At 44.4% G+C, this 24,822-nt stretch overlaps 1 protein-coding gene across 3 annotated transcripts in view; it reads left to right on the top strand.

The window, feature by feature from the left end:
- Positions 1-2,174: 2,174 nt before the first annotated feature.
- TLE4 (TLE family member 4, transcriptional corepressor) overlaps positions 2,175-24,822 on the top strand; it is a 106,161-nt gene continuing 83,513 nt past the window's right edge. For all 3 annotated transcript variants that reach the window (XM_044273815.1, XM_044273814.1, XM_044273813.1), the window contains exons 1-5: positions 2,175-2,780; positions 3,827-3,924; positions 5,457-5,520; positions 5,693-5,737; positions 24,265-24,327. In XM_044273815.1, coding sequence (XP_044129750.1) covers positions 2,736-2,780; positions 3,827-3,924; positions 5,457-5,520; positions 5,693-5,737; positions 24,265-24,327 — 315 coding nt within the window. In that variant the 5' untranslated portion in view covers positions 2,175-2,735. The remainder of the gene's footprint in view (positions 2,781-3,826; positions 3,925-5,456; positions 5,521-5,692; positions 5,738-24,264; positions 24,328-24,822) is intronic.

Genomic DNA, 24,822 nt, shown 5'->3' with positions numbered 1-24,822 from the left:
ATGGCAAGTCATGATCTGACGCTCCCTTCTGAATCCTGAATTCAACTGTATTGCCATCCTGAGGCAGCTAAAGTAGGAGGACAGAACATGGCAGCTGGTGCTGGCCACCACAGGGGGCAGTTACTGGGTTGGTATTTTGTGATCCACTGTGGTATTTGGCGCTTCTGGGGTGGTATAGCGTGCTGCAATATGGTATTGCCTACTTGTGTTGACCATGCCTTCTGCCATTTTGGGCCTCATTACAAAATAGGCTCACTTTTAGTTTTTTCCAGGGCCACTTTACGTTCCCAGTTTATCCCTGGATATTAATTACCTTTCCTCGGGCTAAATCATCAATATCAAATTAGTGGAGGTCTGACATCCAGCACCCCATCCACCATTTGTTTGTGCAAGCCAAGCTGACGATAGGTCATCGATATCTAAGTCCCTTTTAGGGAGTGTTCTCCTGGCGGACCTGCTTACGGTTTAGCTCAACTGAATAGAGCTAAACCGCAAGTGGACACTGGTGCGCCTTCCCAGTGTCTGCCCGGACAACCCTGTGGTCATGGCTTTAAACCACCAGCCACATGAACGGCAGCACGCCCTCCTACTGAAAACAACAGGAGGCACCCACAAATTGTAGACTTCCCCCGTCCTCCCTAGAGAGCCCTACTGTCTCCTCGGGACATCACCAGGCCACACCACGTCCTTACACCACTGTGTGTCTGTTGTCTACATCCATCCCTTTGTGGCATTACAATGATCATTAAAGGGGTTCCTCTATCTGGACATCCCTTTGTAATTTGCAGATTTCCTGGGGGTTGGTTGACCATGGGGTGTGCCACTGGTAGGCATCTGGCATTAGTAAGACATGGTCATGGTCAAGGCGGGGATCCCCTTAATGACAAGGCACTATTTCACTGTACAGATGCATTTTTTAAAAAGTTTGGCCACTAGATGGCAGCACACGGGAACAACACTACGGTTGTATCATTTATTTTTACATGAATAGCAAATAAATTTAAAAAAAAAAAAGCTATAAAACTTTCAGCTCTCTTTAGAAGCCAGATGTGAGGTGTGACCGAAAGAGGTCACCTCATTGTCCCTGCGGTAAAAGGTCAGGAGCTAGGACTTAATAGCCCTATGTATCAATGTGCGATAACGTCCTCCTCCCCCCACAGCGGACGGATGACAGGACCCCCTCCCCCAATCTCCTCATGGCTGAGCGGCTGGCCATCCTCCCTGCAGAGCATTGCACAGCAAGTCAACCGAGCCCCCCTCGGGCGGGTTAGGGGCTCAGCCATCCGAGCAGCTTGTCGGGGCTGGAAATAGCACAGAACAGCTTCCCCCCCCTCCTCCTCCCCCTCTTTTTTTCACAGGAAAATTATGCCAGCTCCAGTGGCGCGTAAAATTGGTAGGAGCCGAGGGAAGTGGGTTCTAGCGGATCCCTCCGCGGATTTCTCAGCACGCTGCACAAGGCTGGTCTTGTCTCTTTAAGGAGACACCGGACTCTAATTAGCCAGCATTCCTTGATGTGGGTGATAGCTAACATAGGACAAGGGAGGAGGACGTGCGGTAATGGAGGAGTACAAGCGCCCCTCCCGTCCAGCTCCTCATGCCTCCATGCTTGTTTTCACCACAGATTGCCACACAGAGCAGCAGCGGCTCATCCACACACTAGCAGCGAGCAGGCGGCCCACGTTACTTTGATTGACAGATGGACAAATGTTTCCCCTGTTCGAACGCTCGTAATGAGAAGCGCCCGCCCTGGTCCCACTTATCACACCGCCCGGGGCGGGGCTTACGACAGATTTCGGAGCCCATTGGATGGAGGAGGCAGGAAGGCTGACTCGGATTGGTCTGGACCCCACGTGGGGGCGAGCCAGTAACAGCCGCTACTTGCCCTTCTCCTATTGGCCAGCGGAGAAATGATAGGCAGTCATTGGAGAGCTGCGATTAACGTTCCTATGCTTCCAATTGGTCAGCGAGAGCCAGTGCCTTGGTCCGAGGGAGGGCCTTACTGTCGCAATGAATCTTGGGCGTTGTAGTTTGGTAGGTGCATTGCACCCATACTGGGGAGCGCGGCTTGCCGAGGTCGTGGACTACAAGTCCCAGCAGGATCTGGTGTCCAGCCTCAATGTTGTGAATATGTATCAGAATGTTAATGATTTGCTGCTGCTAAATTTGGTCATAGAAGTCACCTACACAGAGCGTGTTGTTGGAGCTGCTAAGAGCGGTAGCCTGGCTTGTGTGGGGCTTTTTTTCTTCTTCCTGGCATCCCCCCTCCTCATCTCCTGGGCAGTGTGTGGCTGAGCCGTCGAGGAGATCTTGGCTGAGTTGGGAGAGAACGTAAAACAAGGGAGATTTTTTTTTTTTTTAATTAATTTATTTTTGTGTTGCTTTTGGGCGATTGGGATTTAAAAGAGCGGACGAGGCTCCATCTACGACCCCCCGAGAAGAGCGCGACCACCAGCGCGTCGTCGGCAGAAAGTTGCTTTGTTCCCGGGAACCCGGACAATGAGAGCGGGGTCGCCGTGAGCGCTCTGTGGAATGTGGAAGGCTTGGCTCGGGGGATCAGCACCATTAGCATCGCCATTAACACGGGGAGCCCGGGGGCAGCTGTGTCATTAGCTGGATCACACGCACTCTGCTTCCTCCTCCCTCCCTGCTCGCTGGGGGATCCCCCCCTCTCCTCTCCGCCAATTAGTCAATGAACCTTCGTGCTCCTGGGAGAGGCACCTAAACCAGCGGCTTGGATGATTCGAGACCTGAGCAAGATGTACCCCCAGTCCAGGCACCCGGTGAGTACCCCCTGGCAGGGGCTGGCGCCGTCCATGACGGAGCCTTTGTTTCCTCCCGTCGTGTGTGTGTGGAGGCCCCCCCCCCCATGAGGTGACAGAGACGGGACAGCCGAGGAAGCCATATTGCCCCCCCCCCCCCATCATATGAAGTGAGCTGTAACATTTGGTGCACATTTGAGGCCCCCCTCCCTCTCCCAGGGACTGTATGCCTCCCCCCTCCTGCTGCCTGCTCTGCTTATCTTGGATGGTGGTGTGCTTTCCTCATCTCTGACCTGAGCGCTGCCTTTGTCTGGAGGCTTTTGTGGAAAAAGGAACACTTTTTATTTAACTTAAAAATAAAGTGGCCTCATCCTAACCCGGGTCCTCGAGACCCCCCCCCCCCCCCCGGATTCAACCTGATAATCGCCATGGAGGCCGCATCCTAACAAGTTGGGGGTCCCTGCATTTCCGCCCATTAAGTCCGATGTAATTGAAACAAGCGCTGATCCTTTAATACGCTGTTGTGTAGACGGGAGAGGCTGATAGGAGATTGACTTTCCTCCGCCCAAAGGATCTGATGACCTTACCCATGAAAAAAAAAAAAATGCCGGGTTGTAGCCATTTTCTCTGAGGCGCAGACAAAACTAATTTGCAGAGTGGCTGAAATGAGCGGAGCAGGAACATCTTTCCTTCTAAGCTTCTTTCATTATTCCGCCACCTCGATGGACGCCTTTCCTGGTATAAGGCGCTCACTTTGGATACCTTGTATCCTTTCCATTTCCCGTCTAGTGTATCCCACATAAATCCCGGGCCGCGACTATAAGACAATAAAAAAATATTGTGCTCCAAAAACATCTGTGTGTTCCAGGTGGCCTTTTATGCATTTATTATATGGTTATGATTGGGAAATGGAGCGTTTTGTGCCTGTAATCTCTTAACAATTCTTGGACTTTGGTGTTGTGCAAGGATTATAATCGTCTCCTTTTTATAGGACAGCCCCACGCCTTCCTGGCAGAGAAGAAGCAGCCTAGCCTGATAATTTCCTAATTAATATTTATTATTTTTAGGCTCCGCATCAGCCAGCACAGCCCTTCAAATTCACCATATCCGAATCGTGTGATCGGATTAAGGAGGAGTTTCAGTTTTTACAGGCTCAGTACCACAGGTAATGCTGTTTACTTTAGCTGATCCTTCTATTTGCTTAGCCCTTGTTGTCAGTTTTTTTTTATGTGTGTACCTAAGGCGTTAACTGTTGAAAGGGTTTGGACTTTTCCTATAGGAAATACGAGTTAAAACACCTTCGCTTCTCAAAGCCAAATACGCGGTAGAGCCTAGTGCTATTATGCGCGGTCACAAGCATGTGCCATTATAAACTGCTGAACTGTTACAACAATGGCACCAGTGCACTGCTGAAGTTTACCTGGAGGTGATCTCACCTGTGCGGATTACCTCCTCCAGTGCTTAAGATCAGAGGTGAGTGCTCTAAAAGGCTTGCTGGCTCTACACGGTAAACATGATTAAGCAGCCTTTGGCAGCGCAGGAGTGGGATGTAGTTGATATCCCGCTGAGCAGAAGGGAAAAAAAACAAAACCTTGGCATGCGTTGCTGAATACTTTGCTAACCGGAATTAATAAATAAGTTACATATCAGCAAGTTCCCCCCAAAAAAAAAAACAATCGGCTCCACATCTTATTTGGCGTTGGAAACCTCATCTAGCCTAATTCCAGATGACATTTTGAACCAGCTAGGCGTCCATTTACGGAATTGTTGGATGTACCGACCGTTGCCGAGCCGTCCATGTCAGATGGGAGGTGTTTTTTTTAAATGTAGGTTAAATGATGATTGGGTCTGATCATTTGGACCCGTTCATACATGGCGATTTTATCTCTGTCCTCTGACATTCGGTGGGGAAATTGGGGGGGGGGGCCTGTAAATCCACTCGTCAAGTGACGACAAAAGGAACCTTAAAGCAGTGGGAGGGCGAGTATTTATCCCGACAGGTATGAGATTGTACAACGCGTGTCCTGCTAATCTCCCACGTACGCACAAAGCGGCGTTAATTACTTTGATGCTATTCCCCGCCTTCAAGGGCCCGGTGTAATACGCCGCAGCTATCGACAGGTCTCCTAGACCCTGTCATGAGCTCTAGAGGGTATCTTTATGTTTTGTGTCTTCAGAGACAGCCTAGGTTTAGTGAGTTTGGGGGGGGGTTCTACAATCAGTGAATCTTTCATTCCTGCTTGTGTTTACCACGTTGGATTACATTGTTTAATCCCCTTTCATTTGAGTAACATGCAATACATGCCACCGCAGTAGTGAAAGGATTAAAGGAACTGGGACGTGCTGGTAGGACGCTCCCTTGAGGTAAATCTAGAGATGTGTGGATACATTGAATGGATTTATAGTTGAACGTGGTGTCTCTTTACCCTGAACATCTTCAAGTTCTTCAAGAGGAACGCTAAGTGATTGGTAATGGTGGGAGGATTTTCAGTAGCTGAGGACAACCCTGGCACCTACCTAATGCTGCCAGCAATAAGTTTAGCCAAGGAAGAAAGAGTTAATTGCATTCCGATGCTAGAGGTGGATGCTTGGAGCCCATAGAAGCGTCCACCTCCTGAGTTCTTGACAGGAACATTAACCAGCCCTAATTCTATGTGGCCGTGTAAATATGACCATTTTTGTCATTGCTTTGTGCAGCTTGAAGCTGGAATGTGAAAAACTGGCCAGCGAGAAAACCGAAATGCAGCGGCATTACGTGATGGTAAGAAGATTTCTCTTCATAGCTTTCTACATACCAGGCTTGCGTTGCTGGAGGCAAGAGCTGGATTATAGGTTAAAGGATTGGAAGTTCCGTGTGGTCTTCTGTCTTGTAAGAGGCCGCCGTCGCTCCAAGGCTATCTAATGGGCTTTCTTTTTCTTCTCTCCCCCTCTAGTATTATGAAATGTCGTACGGGCTGAATATTGAGATGCATAAACAGGTATGTCGATACGCTTTCACTGTGAACATGTACCCTGCGCATTCCGGCGGATTAAGGCAATCACGTTAAGAATTTGTGGGGAAAAGGTTGGAATATTTGTTTGCCTTGTGGGCCTCCTGCTTTAATATCATGGGTGCTGAGCGGCTTGAGGTTGATGACTGGCTGCCTCTGGTGCAATATTAGGATACCGCTCCGCTCTTGTATACGTGTTGTGGAGCGGCGGTAACCAGCGCGCTTCATTTGCATTTCTGTATATTTTGGGGAAGGCGTTTTGTGTCGTGGCGAGCTCCGTTCTGTTTGTGTGTGCTGACAGCTTGATCGATTTGCTTCTGTACCGGGGGAGGGGTGTGTGTGTGTGAGTGAAGAAATGGTTCTGAAATATGCATGCGTTTTTAAGGAACGGAAATAGTAACGCATCACTTAAAGGGCTAATTGTGGCGAAATCAAAGCAATCAAACCCCATTGTTGATTTCAAATTCACGAGATAAATGACATTTTAATTCCGAGCGTTGTACGAACAATTATGTGAAGGGTTGCGCTTGCACTTTAATGGGGAAGTTGCATGTGTAATTATGATTGGAATAGGGGATTAGCGAGGATTACGTTTAATTAGAATATAATTTTCCATTACTGTCGTTTTTGTACAAATTAGTAATGTAAACAGCGCGGTAATACTTCTGGACTTCATCAATTCCTGATGGCCCCAGTGAATTGCTGCCTCAGACCTGCTTAGTAATTATCAGTGTTTAACTCTGATACCAGCGCTACGTTTTCCATGTCGCTGTTTGCAGCCGGGAAATTAATTAGTCGCTTTAAAGAGTGTAATGATTTAAGATTTAGTGGCTAATGTCATGTTGAATCTTGTTTTTCTCCAAATATGTTTTTAATACGTGGCACGATATCCCTTCCCTATATTTATTTGCTTCTTCTGCCCTTACCCTTTTTTTCCTTTTTATGAGAGAATTTGCAGAATTTTATGAGGGAGATTATGCTGTCATATTTCCATCCAGTCGTTCTTGCTTTGCCTTGATTTTTACAGCTTAAAAGAGAAGCCTCATAATCTCCCTTCTACTCCAGAATTGATCTTTATACAGCCTTCCTTAAATGCAATCTTACCCCAAATCCTGCAGGCTGTTTATCGCGTTAAGAACTACAGACGGCCCCACAAAACCACCTACTTACTATATTCCTTTTTAATCTCTGCTTCCTCCTCTTTTCACCAAAGCCGAAGAAGGAAGGGAGGGGACGATGAGGAGGGGGAGGAGGGGGAGGAGGGGGGGGCGGTTAGATCTGTCTTTGTTTTCCTCCACTAGACAGGCGGCCTTGGTTCCTCTCAGGCACTCATCCAGATGTACTTACTTGATACCCTTGTAATAGAAAGCAGGTTATAATTCTGTGAAGTTGCCGTGCGGCATAATTGGACAGAGTGCTACAGATCGGGCCAGGCTTATTAGATTTATGCCTCTCAGGGTTCAAGAGCAGTGTTCTCCAGAGACCATGGAAGTACCTACTAGTTTTCGGTGACCCAGCTATTTTAAACCTATTGCGTCTTTGGCTTTTATTTCTTTTCTGTGAATTGTATCTTGTTTTTTTTAATTTTTTTTTTCTTGGCCCCTCTCAAATCCCCCACCCCTCCTCCTCCCTATTTTTGTTGTTTTGTACTGTGGGATATTATTTAGTCGGAGGCTTGGCTCCTACCATGTGGGGTCGAGGTTTTGAGCCGAGCCCTCCCCTTGTTTTGATGCTCGTCGTCAGTCATCCAGTGTTGATTTTGATAGACTATTAAGGCGAATCCTATGGGGAATTTGTCATTCTGAAAGGAAAGCTAATGTAATTAGTACCAATTAAAGTACATTTAGTAAATTGGATTTAATCTTAATTAAGCCTGTGTAATGTTGCCAATTTTTAACAATTATGTTTGAGAACCTAATTAATTTAAATTTTGGAAATTGAGTAAATAGCTGAAGCCTGGATGGTAAGGGCGTATAAAATATCTAGACGCAGCCGGTATATTTTTATTTTTTTTTTTTTTATCCTAATTTGACACCTCCCTATGAGGTATAGGCATTTTAAAGGGAACTGCTTAAGCTGCGTTTTAGAGTTGATGCGTTCTGAACGGATCCTTAACCATTTGGAATGCATTGGGGCTGAACAGATCCGTTTTGGGCCGCTTGTGAGCGCCCTGAAATGGCTCTCGCAAGAAAACGCCGATTTTTCTAGCCTCCCAAATGACGCAGTTAAATTGTTAACGTGCGACCTCTGACTGCGTATCGTAATGTCACGGCCAGGCTGAGCGTGAGGGGGTTAAACGCAGCCGAGCCTATTGAAAATGAATCGGTCGCTCTTGCCATGTAAATTTTATTGCGAGACCTGGGCAACAGCCATTTTGAAGTGCTGCTGAAATATTAATTGAGCAGACATGAAAGGGCTCGGCAGCCCCGATAGGATGTCATAATTGTAGATGCAGCAGTCGATGGCAAATGATGATAAATGGCATTAGAATCCTTTTAGCAAACTGTAATAACTTGAAGGAGGGAGGCGGTATGGATTTGCTTTATATCTGATACCCTCTAGTACCAAGTGGATTGCCAATACTGCTTGTTTAGCATTTTCTAAGGGCTATAGGATATTGATTTTTGGCTTACAAGGAATAGCTCTATTTTCACCATTGAAAAGTATTGCAGGTTGTTAAGAAGAAATTGACTTGAAGAGGGCTGACTGCTGCCCATCATGGAGCAAATAAAGCAAAACTGCCGAAGCATAGTGAAGCAGCGAGCTGGGCCCTCAGCAATTTGTTGCTATTAATTTACCATGCTCGACAGCAAATCAATCGGCATCTACTTCATCTGCTGGAGAAAATGCTGTCCAGGGCAGATAAAAGGGCCTGTGTCTTCCACTGAATAGACTGGATTCTGGAAAAGCAGGCTGAAGGTAATGTGTAAATAAGCTAAATCAAAGCCGCAGCTGCAGAAGGAGCTGGTTTTAATTAGCTTTGGCCTTTTTAGGGAGGGCTTTTATTTCCTTCTCCATCCATTTTCCTTCCTCTCTAGGAGGACAGCCTGATACATGAAGAGTCCAGTTAACCCACACACTGTAATGAGGTTGGTAAGCCATCTGTGCATGTTCACGGTATTTAAAGGGTATTGATGTACACCGTGATAATCGGACCTCATGTAGTAGATGACAATCTCTTTTGAACAAAGCTAGCACCAGCCCTGTTCCTCACATTTATCCAGAGATCTCCTCATTTATTCCTCCAGAAGCTATGCTAGATTGTCTTCAGGCTGGCAACTAAGAGGGTGCGTCCTTTCTCCGGGGTCTGCTACCGCTTCTCCCTTTCACAGCACAGGGGGTGTATCCATTCTCAGAAAGTGTCTTTTCTGCTGCAGCTTTTAACAATATATACAGCCAGTGACAGTTGAAGGATCGAACTGGGCATGTGCGACCACCTCAATAGGAGGACATGTACATTACTCTACAGATTAAACACCAGGGGTGCATTATGGAGAAAGTTATTTTATTTTTTTGAAGATTTAATTAACATTTAATGGTAGCACAACCCCTTTAAAGCAAGCCTCTAGGCTTCCCTGTTTTTTGTTTTGTTTTTTTCCCTTTGGTTTATTAGTTTGTATTTATAACCATTCTAGCCATACTGTACTGGAAATTGTCTCTTCCTACACTCACCGGTGAGCCTGTGATAGACTTGTTATTCCAAGACAGAGCCGCAGGGGGAGGGACAGAGCATCAGCCCCAACCAATAGGACAGGAGGTGTGTCCCAGACTACCTCAGGCTTCTGTAGGCACTGCCTGTAGTTGCAGATCACTACTCTTCCTGAATATAGCTGACTGAAAAACTATCCAAGGAACAAATACTGAGTAAACAAATATCAGCTAATCGTCACTTACAGGTAGTGAATTACATATCATATTTGAGCTCCCAAATGAACAGTTGTTTTAAGTGATTAACTAGTCTTTTTGAGCTCACATGAGGAACGCACATCACTACTGTCTTTTACTCAGCACACTCCGAAAACAACTCTTGGGCCAAACCGTTTTTTCCAGCTCCCATATTTTTCAGCTTTAAATGTTTTGTGTGTGTGTATTTATTTTTTTTTTTTTTTGGCATAGTTTCTAGTTTAAAAAAATGTTTATTTCCAATTTAGTATATTTGTAACTTTATTTTTATTTTTTATAATTGTTTTCAAGTCCTATAAAGAAGTCCATACTGAAAATGCTAGGAATAAAATGTCATACCCAGAACATGCCGTGTTCTGCAAAAATGCCTTGGACGTGTGGCTTTTTTAAGTTGTCTTCGGTTTAATAGGTTTTTCTATCCTTCTAAACTGGTGACCACAAAACTGTTTGCTTCTGACTAGGTTTTAGGAAAACCAGTGTTTTTCTTTAGGGTTTGGAGAGCCTTTCATTTTCACTTTTCCACAGTTGAACCTCCTGTTGTTACTTGATGAATGATTTTGAGCAAACTGTACCAGAGTGAACTGGGTGGGTGAAGGGGGGCATAACATACTAGTTGTCTGTCCTGCAGCCAGTGGTGCTGTGTAGGCCACTGCAGGAGAATAGATGTTCTGTATTTGTGAGCTAGAGGCTGACATGGGTGGCAAAAGGGTGCTGAAAAGTTTCACTTCTGTAGTGGTTCTGTAATGTTTCCTGGAAAATAGGAGAAATGAAAATTGCTTATGTTTGCTGTGGCTTGTGCGAAAAGAATGTCTCAATGTCTGGCTTTGCAGTAGCTCATGGAATTGCAGATTTATTTCTTAGATTTGTAGATTTTTGTTAGTGCTGTGACTTTTTGGAGGTTGTTCTGACTATACAAGTGAAATCTCCCCCAACACTTCATAAACATGAATTGTGCATAGAACCAGCAACCACGTTTTAATGTGTATGACCAGAGTTAGTTCTACATAAGTGTTATTAAAGGGTGTTGCCTGAGTTAAAGGGGTTGTCTGGGTTCAGAGCTGAACCCAGACTTACCTCCATTTTCACCCAGGCAGCCCCCCTGACATGAGCATCGGAGCAGTTTATGCTCCGATGCTCTCCTTTGCCCTGCGCTACATCACGCAGGGCAAAGGCATTTTTTGGAGATCCGGTGACGTACCGGGCTCTCCATGGGGTTGCCAGGAAGCCCGGTGACGTCACTGGCACTGATGGGTGGGATTTAGCGCTGCCCTAGCCAGTAAAACGGCCGGCAGTGTGTTATTGAAAAAATAAGGGACCCTGTCCTGCGCGATTTAGCGCAGGGCAAGGGACTGCATCGGAGCATGAGGGGGCTACCCTGGGGGAAATAAGGGTATGTCCGGGTTCAGCTCTGAACCCGGACAACCCCTTTAAATAAAAACTGGGTCTTCACTGTACATATGCGAAAATAACCAAACAAGCCATACTTGCCCCTTTTCTCCCCTTCCTCATCCTTTGCTGTGCTTTAGTTCTCCACGCTTCTTTTTCCTTTTTTTTTTTTTGCCTGGCTGCAGCAGTGACGTTCCGTGCACACGGTTTACCACTTCAGCCAATCCCTGACCTCACCAGTGATGTCCTGTAAACCTGAGTGTACAGAACCTCACTATTGAAGTCAGGAAGATGACATCAGTGGCGGGGTGGACCAGAGCTCATCGTTGGAAGCGGCAGGGGAGAAAAGGGGTAAGTATGACTTATTTTTATAAGGTGGCCAACTCCCTGAAAGAATGGATAGGTTTTCAGGTTTATGGCAGGGTTTAATTCAGATGGTCCTTTTAAAAAGGTTGTCTGGTTTCAGGAAGAAACTGGACAACCCCCAGGATACACCTGAAATACAGAACATTTAAAGGGGTTATCCAACACCTGAATTGCCCCCCACATATTCACGGGCCCCTCGCACATATCGTAATTACCTGGCTCTCCGGCACCTGCGTCTTTTACTGAAGCGCGCGCGGAACGCCACTGCATCTCTGGTGTCGGGGGATGGCAGCTAATAGCAGGTGGTGGTGACTGGAACGAGCCTCCCTAGCCTACAGACTCCCCTTTAACTTCGATCACTTGGAAGCCATTATCTGAGAAGTTCAGGTCATAGTCTGGTTGTGGATCAGGCTGAAAATGTGGTTATGATTTAATAAGGGCATAGACGGTGGTTTTCAATTGTGTATTGACTTGTCAAAGACATTTCCACATGGAGCTGGGTATTTTGGAGAAACAGGAACAGTACCCTGTTTATCTCCAAATATATGTCTCCTCCACGATGTCCTGACTGAGGACACCATGACTGATCCCCTTAACAAAACTCTTTGTTGCATTTTTTGACCCAGCCATTCACAGACTACTGCTGTCCATTTAAAAGTTTAAGGCGACTTTCACGCCTGCGTTTTGGGTGGTTCCGTCATGGGTCTGCTACAACTGATCCGTTCCAATAATACAACCGTATGCATCCGTCATAAATGGATCAGTTTGTGTTATCTGTAACATAGCCAAGACTGTTTCGTCAAGAACTCCATTGAAAGTCAATGGGAGACAGATCCGTTTGTCTATTGTGCCACATTGTGTAAGAGAAAACGGATCCGTCCCCATTGACTTACATTGTGCCAGGACGGATCTGTTTGGCTCAGTTTCGTCAAGCGGACAGCAAAATGCTGCAGACAGTATTATGGTGTCCGCCTCCAAAGCGGAATGATTGGAGGCAAACTGATGCGTTCTGAGCGGATCCTTTTTCATTCAGAATGCATTAGGGCAAATCTGATCTGTTTTGGTCCGCTTGTGAAAGCCCTGGACGGATCTCTCAAACGGAAAGCCAAAACGCGAGTGTGAAAGTAGACTAAGACACTAACTGGTTCTCCAGGTTCTGGCCAATCCGAGGGCAGCAGGAAGTGTCTTGAACTAACAAAATGGCTGTGATCCATTTTCAGCATTCTTGCTGGTAAAGTGTCTTGACCATTGGACTGTGTGGCATGGTTAGCCTCTTGCTTTTGATGTTTTATATCTGTGTGGGATTCCTTAAATAGTCCTGCACTATGTTAATTAGCAGAGATTCAAGGATGGGAGCATACAGTTGGTAAACCAAAGTGACCACAATTTGGGTCCTGTATTTGCTATGATATTTGAGGCAAGTTTGGCTGTGTAGGCTGTACTGAGATTCAAGCAAAGGTTTCTGTAACCACAGTGGAACGTTAACTACAGACTACGTGTTATTCCTCCGACTGCAGCAAATATAAGGGAAGAAAACCGCACATATGACTGTCATCATATATTATATATATAATTTATTTATTTTTTTTATTATTTTTTTCTCGTGTCATTTGAAATTGGCCCACTAAGTCATTGAGCTGGATCGTGAAGATCCATTTTTTTTTTTCTGATAGTTTGTTCCTGGAGCAAATGCAAACAGCAAGTGGTGATTATCTTGAAACAACTTTGTAAATGAGTGGTTAGTTCACAGAGTACAGCTCGGTCATTGATATGCTGGCAACCTTCTTAGATAAACATAATGGCTCTAATCTTTCTCTAATTGTCAAAGTAGAACATTGCCAACATTATACATTGAAGCCCTTTTAAAATTAGAGGCCACCTTTCATCTAACCATTGGCTTTTACACTAGATCAGGCTATTTTATTTTTATTTCTCACAGTTTAAGAGGTCTGGAAAATTTAAGAGACCCAGACAAGACTGTTTACTGCATTTTGGTAAACCAAAGTATTACTTGGTGGCTTTGAGCCACATCCATTAAACTGAGCAGAACTGTGGTTTTTGCAGTCTTCAGCAACCAAGCAAAACATGTTATGTCTTAAGATCTTGCTTTCTGTTCCTGTTTTTGAACTTTTTTTTTTTTTTAGCTTAGTAACCTGTGGCATGTGAAACTTTGAGAGTAGGTACAAAACTAAAGCGGTCTTTACATTGTACAATCTGCAAAGACTAAACCGCTTTATGTATAACGTCTGTCGTTGGCTCCGTCCTACCCATGTATTGTCATTTTGCGCCATTGACAAATCCACCTTAGAATCTGCTGTGGTTTTGCCATCGAATTCTTGTGGATTTCACCTGTGGCATTGCAATACCCTCCCAGAAAGTCCATGGAAAATCTGCCTCTAAACCAACGTCAAAAGCCACATGCAGATTTTGTGGTGGATTCATACGTGAAATTACAGGACATGGGAAAATATTCGTGTTGGCCAAATTGGGACCAGCTGACGGTCTAACGTGTATGGGAATCTCCCAACTATCCCCTGACAGATGATGTTGGGGCAGCGAAGGGCTCTCTAAGGTCCAAATGTATATATATATTTTTTTTTTTTTTCACTGGCGGTGCCAGGCAGTGGCTTTGTCCTCTTTAGCCTTTAAAAAATGCATACATTGGTGATCAACAATGTTGAGCACTCCAGCTGCCGTGAAACTGCAACTCCCAGCATGCACACTTGCTCGGCTGTTCTTGTAACTCCCATAGAAGTGAAATGAGGATTCTGGAGTGCTGAAGGTTGCTGATGCTTGACATACAACCTCGGCTTAGCATGTAATCGTATGGAGGAGTCGGGAGAGATAGCGGTTAACTGAACGCTATTGAAGGTATATGGGCGCCTTTAATGTTTTACAAGGAATTCCATTTCAGCCCCCAGCACCACTGCCAGACCGAGAATCGGGTTTTACGGAGTCGAGAAAATTCAGGACGCCATATATTTGGCTCCCCCCAAACATGTAGAGGTGTGCACTGATAACTTTGTTGTTTGTAAGGACAGTGTGTGTATTTGGTGGCACCAAGAAATAAAAATGTGGCTGGCTCTGCATGGTGGTGCCCAGGTTGGGCTGTATTTTGATTTTGGAAAAAGGTAGCCATAGTAAGTGTTTTTTTTTTTTTTTTTTTTTTTTTTTTTTTAAAAGAGGTAACCAAGTGAAATGTATAGAACTTTTTATTTGTATAATTCGAGCATAGTGTAGCCGTTGTAAAACCCTTTGGAATATGTTGGTGCCATATCAATAAAGATTAGCATGGCAGACTGTCATTCTGGAGGAGGCTTCTTATTTACCGTGTCTCGGTGTACATTAGACAGAGGTATTTTGGGGTTTTATAGCTGCTGAGATGGGCAAGACGTTTCAAGCCTTTCTCTTGTTGCTGCATTGCCAGGAGGGCTTCTAGATGCTTTGCATAGGTGGAGGGGGCATAAATCTAAATATGACAGGTTCAGCTAGTTCCCGTTCTCTTCCATTAGTCCCTAGACTGCAGGAAATTCTTATGTAATGAAGCATGATGCTTTGTATTTATTGTAAAGGTAACAGGACCAGTACTGGCTTTCTTCATTATCTGTATTTGACATGTGAGAAATCCCTTTTTTTCCTTACTTCCCTGCATTCTAACCCCCCTGATCCAGAGATCCCTACTGTCAGGCCTCTATTGAAATCTGCTCTTTCGCAATGTTCCCATCAGTAAATACATGTATTTCTCATTTGACTGAAGTCAGTACATGAGAAAGTTCATTTAGATTCCATTTATAAACTTGCGGTTCTGATGACATTATGCATACTTCAAAGTATAAGTAATCTGATCTTGATTTATTAAGGCTGGCCTTTCACATTAGTATTCATCTCACAGCTATCTGTCTCTCCTGGCCCCCTATATACATGCACACTTGGTTCAAGTGTGCATGTGTTTTCTGTGAGGAGAAGGGAGAAAGCCACCGCCAAATTCCCCAAACAATGTCTTCGCTTACTGAGATTGAAGGGATCAGGCAGTGGAAATTCAACTGCTCGATCCCCATATCTGACGCCTCTAAAGTAACTAATCCTTGATTTAGATGGTTGGCGGTCTCTGAAATACGGTGGTTCGGCTGATTTGTACATCTAATGTCTTTTGTCATCTTAAACCTGGCAACAAACGCCATAGACTTTAACGCAACCTTCCATTTCACGTTTACTGGGATAGGAACAGATCACTTACCTGGTGCCCTCCTTTTTGTCTTTTTATTTTTATTTTTTCCCCTACACTCCTCTTCCTCCATCCAAGATGACCACACCACTTCTGAGACAACCTAGTTCAGGCATGCTCAACCTGCGGCCCTCCAGCTGTTGTAAAACTACAACTCCCATCATTCCCAGACAGCCTACAGCTATCAGCCTACAGAAGGGCATGGTGGGAGTTGTAGTTTTACAACAGCTGGAGGGCCGCAGGTTGAGCATCCCTGACCTAGTGCATACTGTGATTTTGGTTGCCCAAGAAACTTCCTGATGCCCTTTTAATGGCCTGCTCATGCGAACAGTGCTGGCCAATCAAAGATCACAGCGGTAGAAGCAGAAAGTATCTTGGCCTAATGATGCACATTAGAGAAGTGGTGCAGCCATCTTGGATGGCATGAGAGGATCCCAGGGATTTGGTGGATCATTAGCTAAAAAGGAGTGCACCATGCAAGTGTTGTGTTCCTTCCCCAGTTAATGTGAATTTTTTTTTTTGGGGGGGGTGGTGACTTTATCCTTGATGATACATGGTTTTGTACTCTGGCTGTAGAATTGAGGATATCCATAAACAAAAAGATTCATTGTTGCCGAAAAAATATGCAAGGTACATATGGGAAACCCATGATATCACTAGGCTTTCCCGCTCTCAATGGCTCTTGCAGTGTAGGGAGATGGAGAGATCTGCTACATACGATACCCTCCCCATTTCAAATGATGCGTGGCGTCCACAAGTTCACCTAAATGTTTTCATGCTGCAATTTACCAGCAAACAGCTGAAGAAAGACCTGGAAGGTTGCTGTCTGACTGGGGAGGACTGTCTGGAGGATCAGTACTGCTTGAACATGACTGTTCTATTCAATATATCCGCACTTTGGTATGCTCTATATTGATCTTTTACCTCCTACTTAGCTGAATGTTTGTTTAGGCAGATTGCTGACCTTGTGAATCATTCTGTATTTTTTGTATTTATGGCGTTTCTTCTGACATTGTAATGTTGATTTTTATTTTTATGTAACTGAACTTTATGACTTGTAAATAACTGTTCATATAAGCATTGACAAAAGTAACTTGGCTTACGTGTACAGTTTACTCCAGCTTATCAGCTTTTTATGGTATGTTAATCTTGGGCGATTGAAGGTATATGTATTTTTTTTATTTTTTTTTCCTCCTTGGACATTGATTGACTCATGAGTAAACAGACAAAAGCACTTGAACACTCTTGGTTTAATCAGTTTGCTCAAGCACTTCAACAAGCTGTCAGATTAGAAAGTTTAAGTTCAAACGTTTGTCCTTCAGTTTCCACTGCAACTAGATCTTTCCTGACAACCCATTGTACTGACGGTGGGAGTGAGGCCGCACAGTTACCTACACCGTTCAAGCAGAACATTGTAATCGATACGTGTCCAGGGCTGGCCTCATAAGCTTGAGGTGACGCTTTTTCATTCTTCTGCATTTGGTTGTCAACGTTTTCATAGAAAAAGTATGCAAAAGTTTGAAACCGGCAAAGATATGCAAAAGTTTGAAACCAGCAAAGTATAAGGAGTTTTCAGGAGCTAGAAATTTGATGGGCTGTCCTTAGAATAGGCCACCAGTATCAAATTGGTTGAGGGCTTATCTCTCAGAAACCCTGACAATTTGCTGTTGGAAGGGCAGTGGCATCCTCTTCATTGATCCACACTACACTACATGGTAATTTTAGTAGCTGCTGTGCATGGTATGGATGCTTTGTCCCATTCAAGTGACTGTAAATGGTGAAAAAGCCGCAATACTCGCCCAAGTGCCACAACCTCTTCAAACAGCTGATCAGAAGGGGTACAGAGTCTTTTCTCCTACCAATCTGATATGGGTGGCCTACTCTAAGGATAGTCCATTACTTTTCTAGTCCTGAAAAACTCTTTAGACAGTAGTTCTTTCTTATTGGATGCCATAAATTTCTACAGGATATATCGATAATAAATTGCCTGAGGAGAACATCTCCTCTTGGGACAAACCAGGATCCAACTGATTGGACTATAGTCTGTCAATTTTTCCCCTTTAAAGAATATACAGTGGTAGAGAACTGTCATCTGCTTATCTCCCTCCTTCTATTGAGATAACAAACAGCTGCTATAAAAAGTGGGCAGCTGGTTATCGCAGCTCAGCCTCATTCACTTCTATGGGGCTGAGCTGCGCCTAGGCCATGTGACTGATGAACGTGATGTCACATGGCCTAGGGAAAGCCAATAGAAGGCCATGACCCTACTGCCATCCCTGGTGCTTTCTCAAACTGTCAATCATCAGGGGTCCCATAGTAAAGTCTTGGAAAACCCCTTTAAAGCTGCTTTCAGCAAGATCTAGTGACCATCTATAGTGTGTACAGGGATCACCAGGCTCTTCCCTGTCATCAGATGCCAAGGGAAAGCGTGATTGGTATTTGGGCTATCAACATGACCAATTCTTTGTCCTCTCGGGCACTTGCTGTCACCAGAGGGTTCTGATATTGACTTGCCAGTTGAAAATCTTTTTTATTTTTATTTTTTTGTGTGTGTGTGACCTAAACGAACACTTAAATGCACCAATTAATGTTTAACTGATATCGCTTGGCTATGCAGTTAAATTTTGGGCTGGCAAGAGGCTGATCGGAAGGGTGCCCATGTGGATTGTTGATGAGAAGTCCATAAAATGTTTTTCCCCCTGATCTCTGCATTACATCCACCTATATCTAGTTCAGAGAACCTGACATACATTGATGTATGTGCTGGGGATTGTTATGTATAGTTATAGTGGAGACATTGTGCCGCTGTAGGGCGTTTATCACCGCTCTTCTCGAGCCCGTATATTATACATACAGCTTTGAAATGGTCAGAGGGCGTCTGAGGCGCAAAATGGCATTGGGGCCATCATTTCATGTACTTGGACTTGGCAGTGAAGTATGTCGTTTCATCCCTCTCCAGCCTCTTGGTGACAAGCCAGCAGAAACATTCCTTGTTAAATGAAGATGGTCCTTATCGATTTGACCCATGCTGCTCTCCTCCTTTGTCACATTTAGAGGTGTGAGGACAGGGTCTGGATGGCTTCAGTAGTCTATATAACAGCGTTGCCATTTCCTCCTATTGATTTTTCTTTCTCTACCCCCGACCCCCTCCCCCTCCCTTTCCCACACCTTGTATTATATATTTTGTTCTCCTTAACAGACTTGCCGTTGAGCAGTGATGTGCATTTTCAAAGCAGAAATGGTATATTGATTGAGCGGTTGACAATGCTTATTGTTTGATTTTTCATTTTCAAATGTGGTGAGATTCTTTTTTTCCTGTAAAATATATGCATGATAAAATACAATATGAAAGGGCTGCAGGTAGAACACCCGACATCCTTTTATTTATTATCTTCTCTTTTATTTTTTTTTATTTTTTCTTCTATCAGTGTTTTTTGTGTTTGGACAGAATAGACTATATTAGCTTTTTTTTTTATTAATTTTTTTTTCTCTCTGTGGAAAATTAAGTATTGTGAGCGGTTTTCTATGGCCGCACGGCATTAAGCTCCAGTCATTTAGCAGCTGTTGATACGGAGGACGCCTCGTGATGCATTGGACGGTATTATGAAACGTAGCAAGGCCTAATAGCTTTGTGAAATTTGGATTGGGATCAACAGAATCTTTATGAATGTATGTGTTCAGGGATGCATGACCCACATAACCTACAAATTTGATTGGGTTGGCATCAACTGATGGATAGCAGATTAGAATCCCGTGCTTTGCAGGCTACAGATTTGTTGTCAAGCGAGATTTATCAGATGCAATCAGAATTTCGAGAGGTTACACAGGAATTCCAAAGCACGGATGTTTTTATATTATTCCCCCCTCCCCCCACCTTGCAAGTGCATTGGTAATGTTCTGTACGAGATGGGGGGGGGGGGGGGGGGGAGAGGCAAATGTATGTATATTGGATGAATCCTCTCCCTAAAGCTGTCTGTTCATCAGAAAGCAGGTCGCAGCTCGCTGAGCAGGAGAAAAGATTTTAATAGAAGTTGTGCCAAGGGCTGTAATGCATCATTTTAGGGCCCTAATTACATTACAATGACAAATATCAATGGTGACAACAGCAATAACCCACATCCTTTAATGGCTGTGCTGGAAAAGGAGTTTGGGCTCTGCGCCATTAGTTTAGCCTTGCTTTCAGAATCATAGGCCATTAGGAACGTGTTTCCATAGTGTTACTGTACGACCAGTAGTACGAATTGGAAATGTCTCTCCATAGCGCGATCTCTTGGGGGCACCAGAGTTGCTACGGCAACGTGTACTCTCAAATGAAATGGGGGGAGGTTAAAGGGCTGGGAAGACTAAGCTACCAAGCGACACGTTATTAAAAGGTCTCCTGCCACTGAAGATCATGCCCGTTAGCATTGGTCCCTGGTGCATTGTCGTGCGCCATGATTATCACCAATAGGTGGATGTTGATCTATATATTTTTATTATATTTTTTTTTCCTGAATTTTTTTAATACAAAGAAAAGCACATGTGGTGGTGGACTCACAAAGGTAATGCGTTGTATTGATCTAAAAGACAGATGTCCTCAGTGACATGGCTGAGAAATACATCTTTACATGAACAGGTTCTTACAGATGGAGATGGGTAGATTGGAAAGGCGTTTCGGCAGGAAGTGGTGAAATCGCACATTTAGACAATGGCCCAGTTTATCCTTTTTAACCACCTTCTCTTTTTTTTTTTTTTTTTTCCTTTCTACTTGTGCGACAGTGTAGGTGTCTGGAGGGGAAGAATGACACTTGATTATGCATTGTGTGCTTCTGAAGTGTCTCAAAGGTGTTTGTGGCAGTGTGACATGTTAGCTGTGGTTAGCTACAGGCCTGAAGCTGTTTCTAGCCCTTAGGTCTGAGAATGAATGCCCTCAGGAATATACGGTTTGTGGAGATTATACCAGAATACGTTAAAGGGATTCTGTCACCTCCCCTAAGCCAAAAAACGATTTTAAAGCAGCCATGAAGCACAGCTTACCTGGATTAGGCTGTGCTCTTTGATCTTGTAATCCGTCCAGCAGTTACTGCAAAAAACGACTTTTATTGATATGCAAATGTGTCCTGAATGTGCCCAGAGGGGCGTTTTGTTCCTCTTAGAGAGCCCAGTACCGCCCCTCTTACAGTGCCCAGCCCGCCTTCCTTGCACTGTCTATCCGCCCCCAGCCTGCCACAGCCTCTCCTCCCCCTCCCTCACGCCGAACGAACACTCGCACAGGCGCAGTACCCACTGAGGGCTGCGCCTGTGCGATCAGCAGGAGACTGAGGGCAGCAGCTTCATCCTCATCACTGGGCATGCGCCGAGCCCAGTGACGTCCGATGCTCGCTCTTCCCTGCTGACTGAGGGAAGAGCGAGCATCGGACGTCACTGGGCTCGGCGCATGCCCAGTGACGAAGATGAAGCTGCTGCCCTCAGTCTCCTGCTGATCGCACAGGCGCAGCCCTCAGTGGGTACTGCGCCTGTGCGAGAGTTCGTTCGGCGTGAGGGAGAGGGAGGAGAGGCTGTGGCAGGCTGGGGGCGGCGGTTAGACAGTACAAGGAAGGCGGGCTGGGCACTGTAAGAGGGGCGGTCCTGGGCTCTCTAAGAAGAAAAAAACGCCACTCTGGGCACCTTCAGGACACATTTGCATATCAATAAAAGTCGTTTTTTGCAGTAACTGCTGGACGGATTGCAAGATAAAAGAGCACAGCCTAATCCAGGTAAGCTGTGCTTCATGGCTGCTTTAAAATCGTTTTTTGGCATAGGGGAGGTGACAGAATCCCTTTAAGCATGGGTATTCACTAAAAACAACCTAACTGTTCCTCCTTCTGTCTTTTCCTCCATTTATTTCATGTTCCAGTTCATACTAAGAAATAGAATCTGTGTCCCTCTTCCTCCTCCTCACAGTCTTGTGATGATCTGTTACCCTGGGTTCACACCTGAGCGTTCGCGATGGAGCGCTCTGTATGCGCGATTGTACGGGCGTCAATCGCGCATACAGAGACAAGCGAACGCCCATTGTCGCGGGTTCCCGAAAGTCTATGTACTGGAACTCACGACAAAACGCCCCAAAGAAGCTCAAGAACTTTTTTTGAGCGTCGGGCGTTTTACAGCGCGATCGTACGCGCTGTAAAACGCCCAGGTGAGAACCATTCCCATAGGGAAGCATTGGTTTCTCCTTGTTGAGCGTTTTACAGCGCGTAGGAACGCGCTGTAAAACGCTCAGGCGTGAACTTGGGGTTAGACAAGTACTAGGAGCAGGAGCCTCCCTGCTGTGTCTTGTGTGTAATAGAACAGAGAAATCATTAAAGGGATTCTGTCGCCTCTTTTTACCCTATAGAGATGCGGACATGCACAGCTAGATCGCCGCTAGCATGTCCGCAATATACCTGTCCCATAGCTCTGTGTGGTTTTATGGTGTTTAAAAAATTATTTTAGGGATCTGTAAATGAGCCTGGTAAGGAGCCCAAGGGGCTGTATTAACCGTTCTGGAGCCCAGCCATGCCCCCCTGTGATGGAGCCCAGCACCGCCTGTAACCAGGAATCTGGGCTCCAAGCAGGTGATAGATAGATAGATATTGCGGACATGCTAGCAGCGATCTAGCCATGCATGTCCGCAGCTCTATAGGGTAAAAAGAGGTGACAGAATCCCTTTAAGCCCCCGCTCTGCCCCCTCCTGTCAGTCTCCAGCCAAATATGGGGCAGATCAGCAGGAGACTGACACCTTTTTGTTCTCTGCTGGATTTCTGCAAGACAATTTCTAAGAATCTTGCAGAATGTGCTGCATACCAACAAACAGCAAAGACAGTTGAATTTCTTGTTCACATTTCGCAACTATTTCTAGGTGGTGTTCCTTTAAAATGTATGTGTCATTAGAAAAATACCTTTTTGTTTAAATCCTTCTATTAAACATGCTGTTTTTGATGTGTGTTTTTAATTTTGTTTTATTTTTATTAAAATTTTCCAATCTATATAAGAAAAAAAAAAGTGCATAATCCTGCAGGTTTTTACACTGGCCACTAGGTCATGATATCCTGTTCTGTACAGGTAACTTTTCAGTAACTATTATCTTTATCACCACTGGCCGAGTTACAATGACAAGTAACACCTCTAATTATAAGATAACACAGGATCCACCATTCACAATAAGTGATATCACAGCTTATTTGCTTCCTCCTGACCTCTGCATAGGGCACAGAGCATGTCTAGAAAACTTTACCATATAAGTCCATGAGGTCCTGTCCTGTCCATTGTGTCTATGGCCCATGTAGCTGCTCTCAAAAGACAGAACATCTTAACATATTTTAGGCCTAGTGTCCAGTGTGAAAACTAAATTGTATAACAATAAAAAAAAGTGACATAGAAATTTAAAAAAAATAAACTGTAAATTGTTACATTTTTAACGTAACAAGAATAAAACGGGTCATTTTTTGATGACGATCTCTTTAAGAGGGGCTGTCTAGGTGAAAATGGGGATATGTCCAGGTTTGGCTCTGAATCCAGACAACCCCCATTTATACAAGGCACTTACTAATGTACTGTGATTGTCCATATTGCCTCCTTTGCTGGCTGGATTCATGTTTCCCTTACATTATACGTTGTTCGTATTCATGGTTACGACCACCTTGCAATCCATTATCGGTGGCTGTGCTTGCACGGTATAGGAAAAAGCACTAGCCTATGTGCACTCCTGGCATACAGAGAGGATGGTGCTTTTTCCATATAGTACATGACAGTCTCTGCATGATCTCTCCTTTCGTTGCTCTGCTAAATTTATATAAAACTGGTAGCTCAGGGGGTGTGTCTGCAGCTCTCCACCTATCACAGCTCAGGAGGCAGTTGAACGATGGAACATGCTTGACCACCTCAGAGAGGTGGATAGAGAATTTAGAAAAAGAACAAGCAGCAGGTGGCGCCATACAGATGCATTTTATTAAATAACTCAGTGGCTGTACCAAATTTTTTTATTGCATACAATTAGAAAAGTATTCAGATCCGGGGGCTGGTTTGAAAACTGCAGGGTATTTTTAGTGGCACAACCCCTTTAATGAGGCTCCTAATCTTCACTGACCGCAAGGATTCGTTTTATTGTCTCTGTAATTTCTTGTGTGCCGTTTTCTAGCGCTGTGTGTTAGATGAGCTATAGATACTTGAGCTGCTAACTCATTGGATGGTGTCAAATGCCGTGCGGATGTGCTCATTAATGTGTCACTGTCAGGTTTCAAGGCTGACTTGGCAACCTCTGCAGTTTTTCAATGGTCTACTGAGCTAGCTGTAAAGACATATAAAAAAAAAAAAAGATGCAAATTATGAATGGAAATTTTGGCTGTGCCTTTCATTGCAACAAAAACTTTTGAGAGCTGGCCTTATTAACATACTGCTGAGCTGAACATCTTGGACCTGAGCCACCCATCTCCTGCAGATTTGTGGCTCATCTTGCAGCTTTGGGTTTGCCTGCTTTTCCCTATGTATGCGTTTATTTAGAGACTACGCCATTGCTATACATAATTTAATATATCAAATGTTAATACATTCTGTCCATGGAAGAAAAAAGGGGCTATGAAATGCTTTGCTTTAATGAAATGCTCTTATTTATTTATTTTCCCATCTTTCTCTCCAGGCTGAAATTGTCAAGAGACTAAATGCTATCTGCGCACAAGTCATTCCTTTTTTGTCCCAAGAGGTAAGCGAGCTTCATTTGTAGTCACCTAGCTAAGTAATGCCATTTAAATGACATGTGAGTTCTTTAAAAAAAAAAAAAAAAAATCCCTTATTTTCTCCTACCGCGTATCTTGTGGTGCTTGTATTTCATTTTCTTGCTGCTCCACTCATTTCCACCACAGCGTCTTATTAAAATTCCAAGCAATATAATTTAAATGCACTTATATAGTGGAAAATGTTCTAATGTGCTAAGCGTAATGCAGCTGTTTCCTTGTCATGTGCGCGCCGTGTCGCTCAGAATTATGACTGTTTGTCAGAATGGCATCTAATAGACTAGATTGAAAAATTGCCAGAAAAGGTAGAGAGAATCGCTCCCCTCGCTTGATGATAGGCATTAAATGCTGGCAGAAGTGAGGCTGGGCATATCGAATGCAAGTGCTGCTAAAAGTAAACAGAATGAATGGCGTCTTGGCTAAACGTTTCTCGGAAAATGCTAAGTTGTCACCAAGTTTTTTTT

Source organism: Bufo gargarizans, chromosome 1, assembly GCF_014858855.1.
Source record: "Bufo gargarizans isolate SCDJY-AF-19 chromosome 1, ASM1485885v1, whole genome shotgun sequence".
Classification (NCBI taxonomy): domain Eukaryota; kingdom Metazoa; phylum Chordata; class Amphibia; order Anura; family Bufonidae; genus Bufo; species Bufo gargarizans.
The sequence above is the reverse complement of the archived record's forward strand: the minus strand, read 5'-3'. Positions and strand labels throughout refer to the sequence as shown.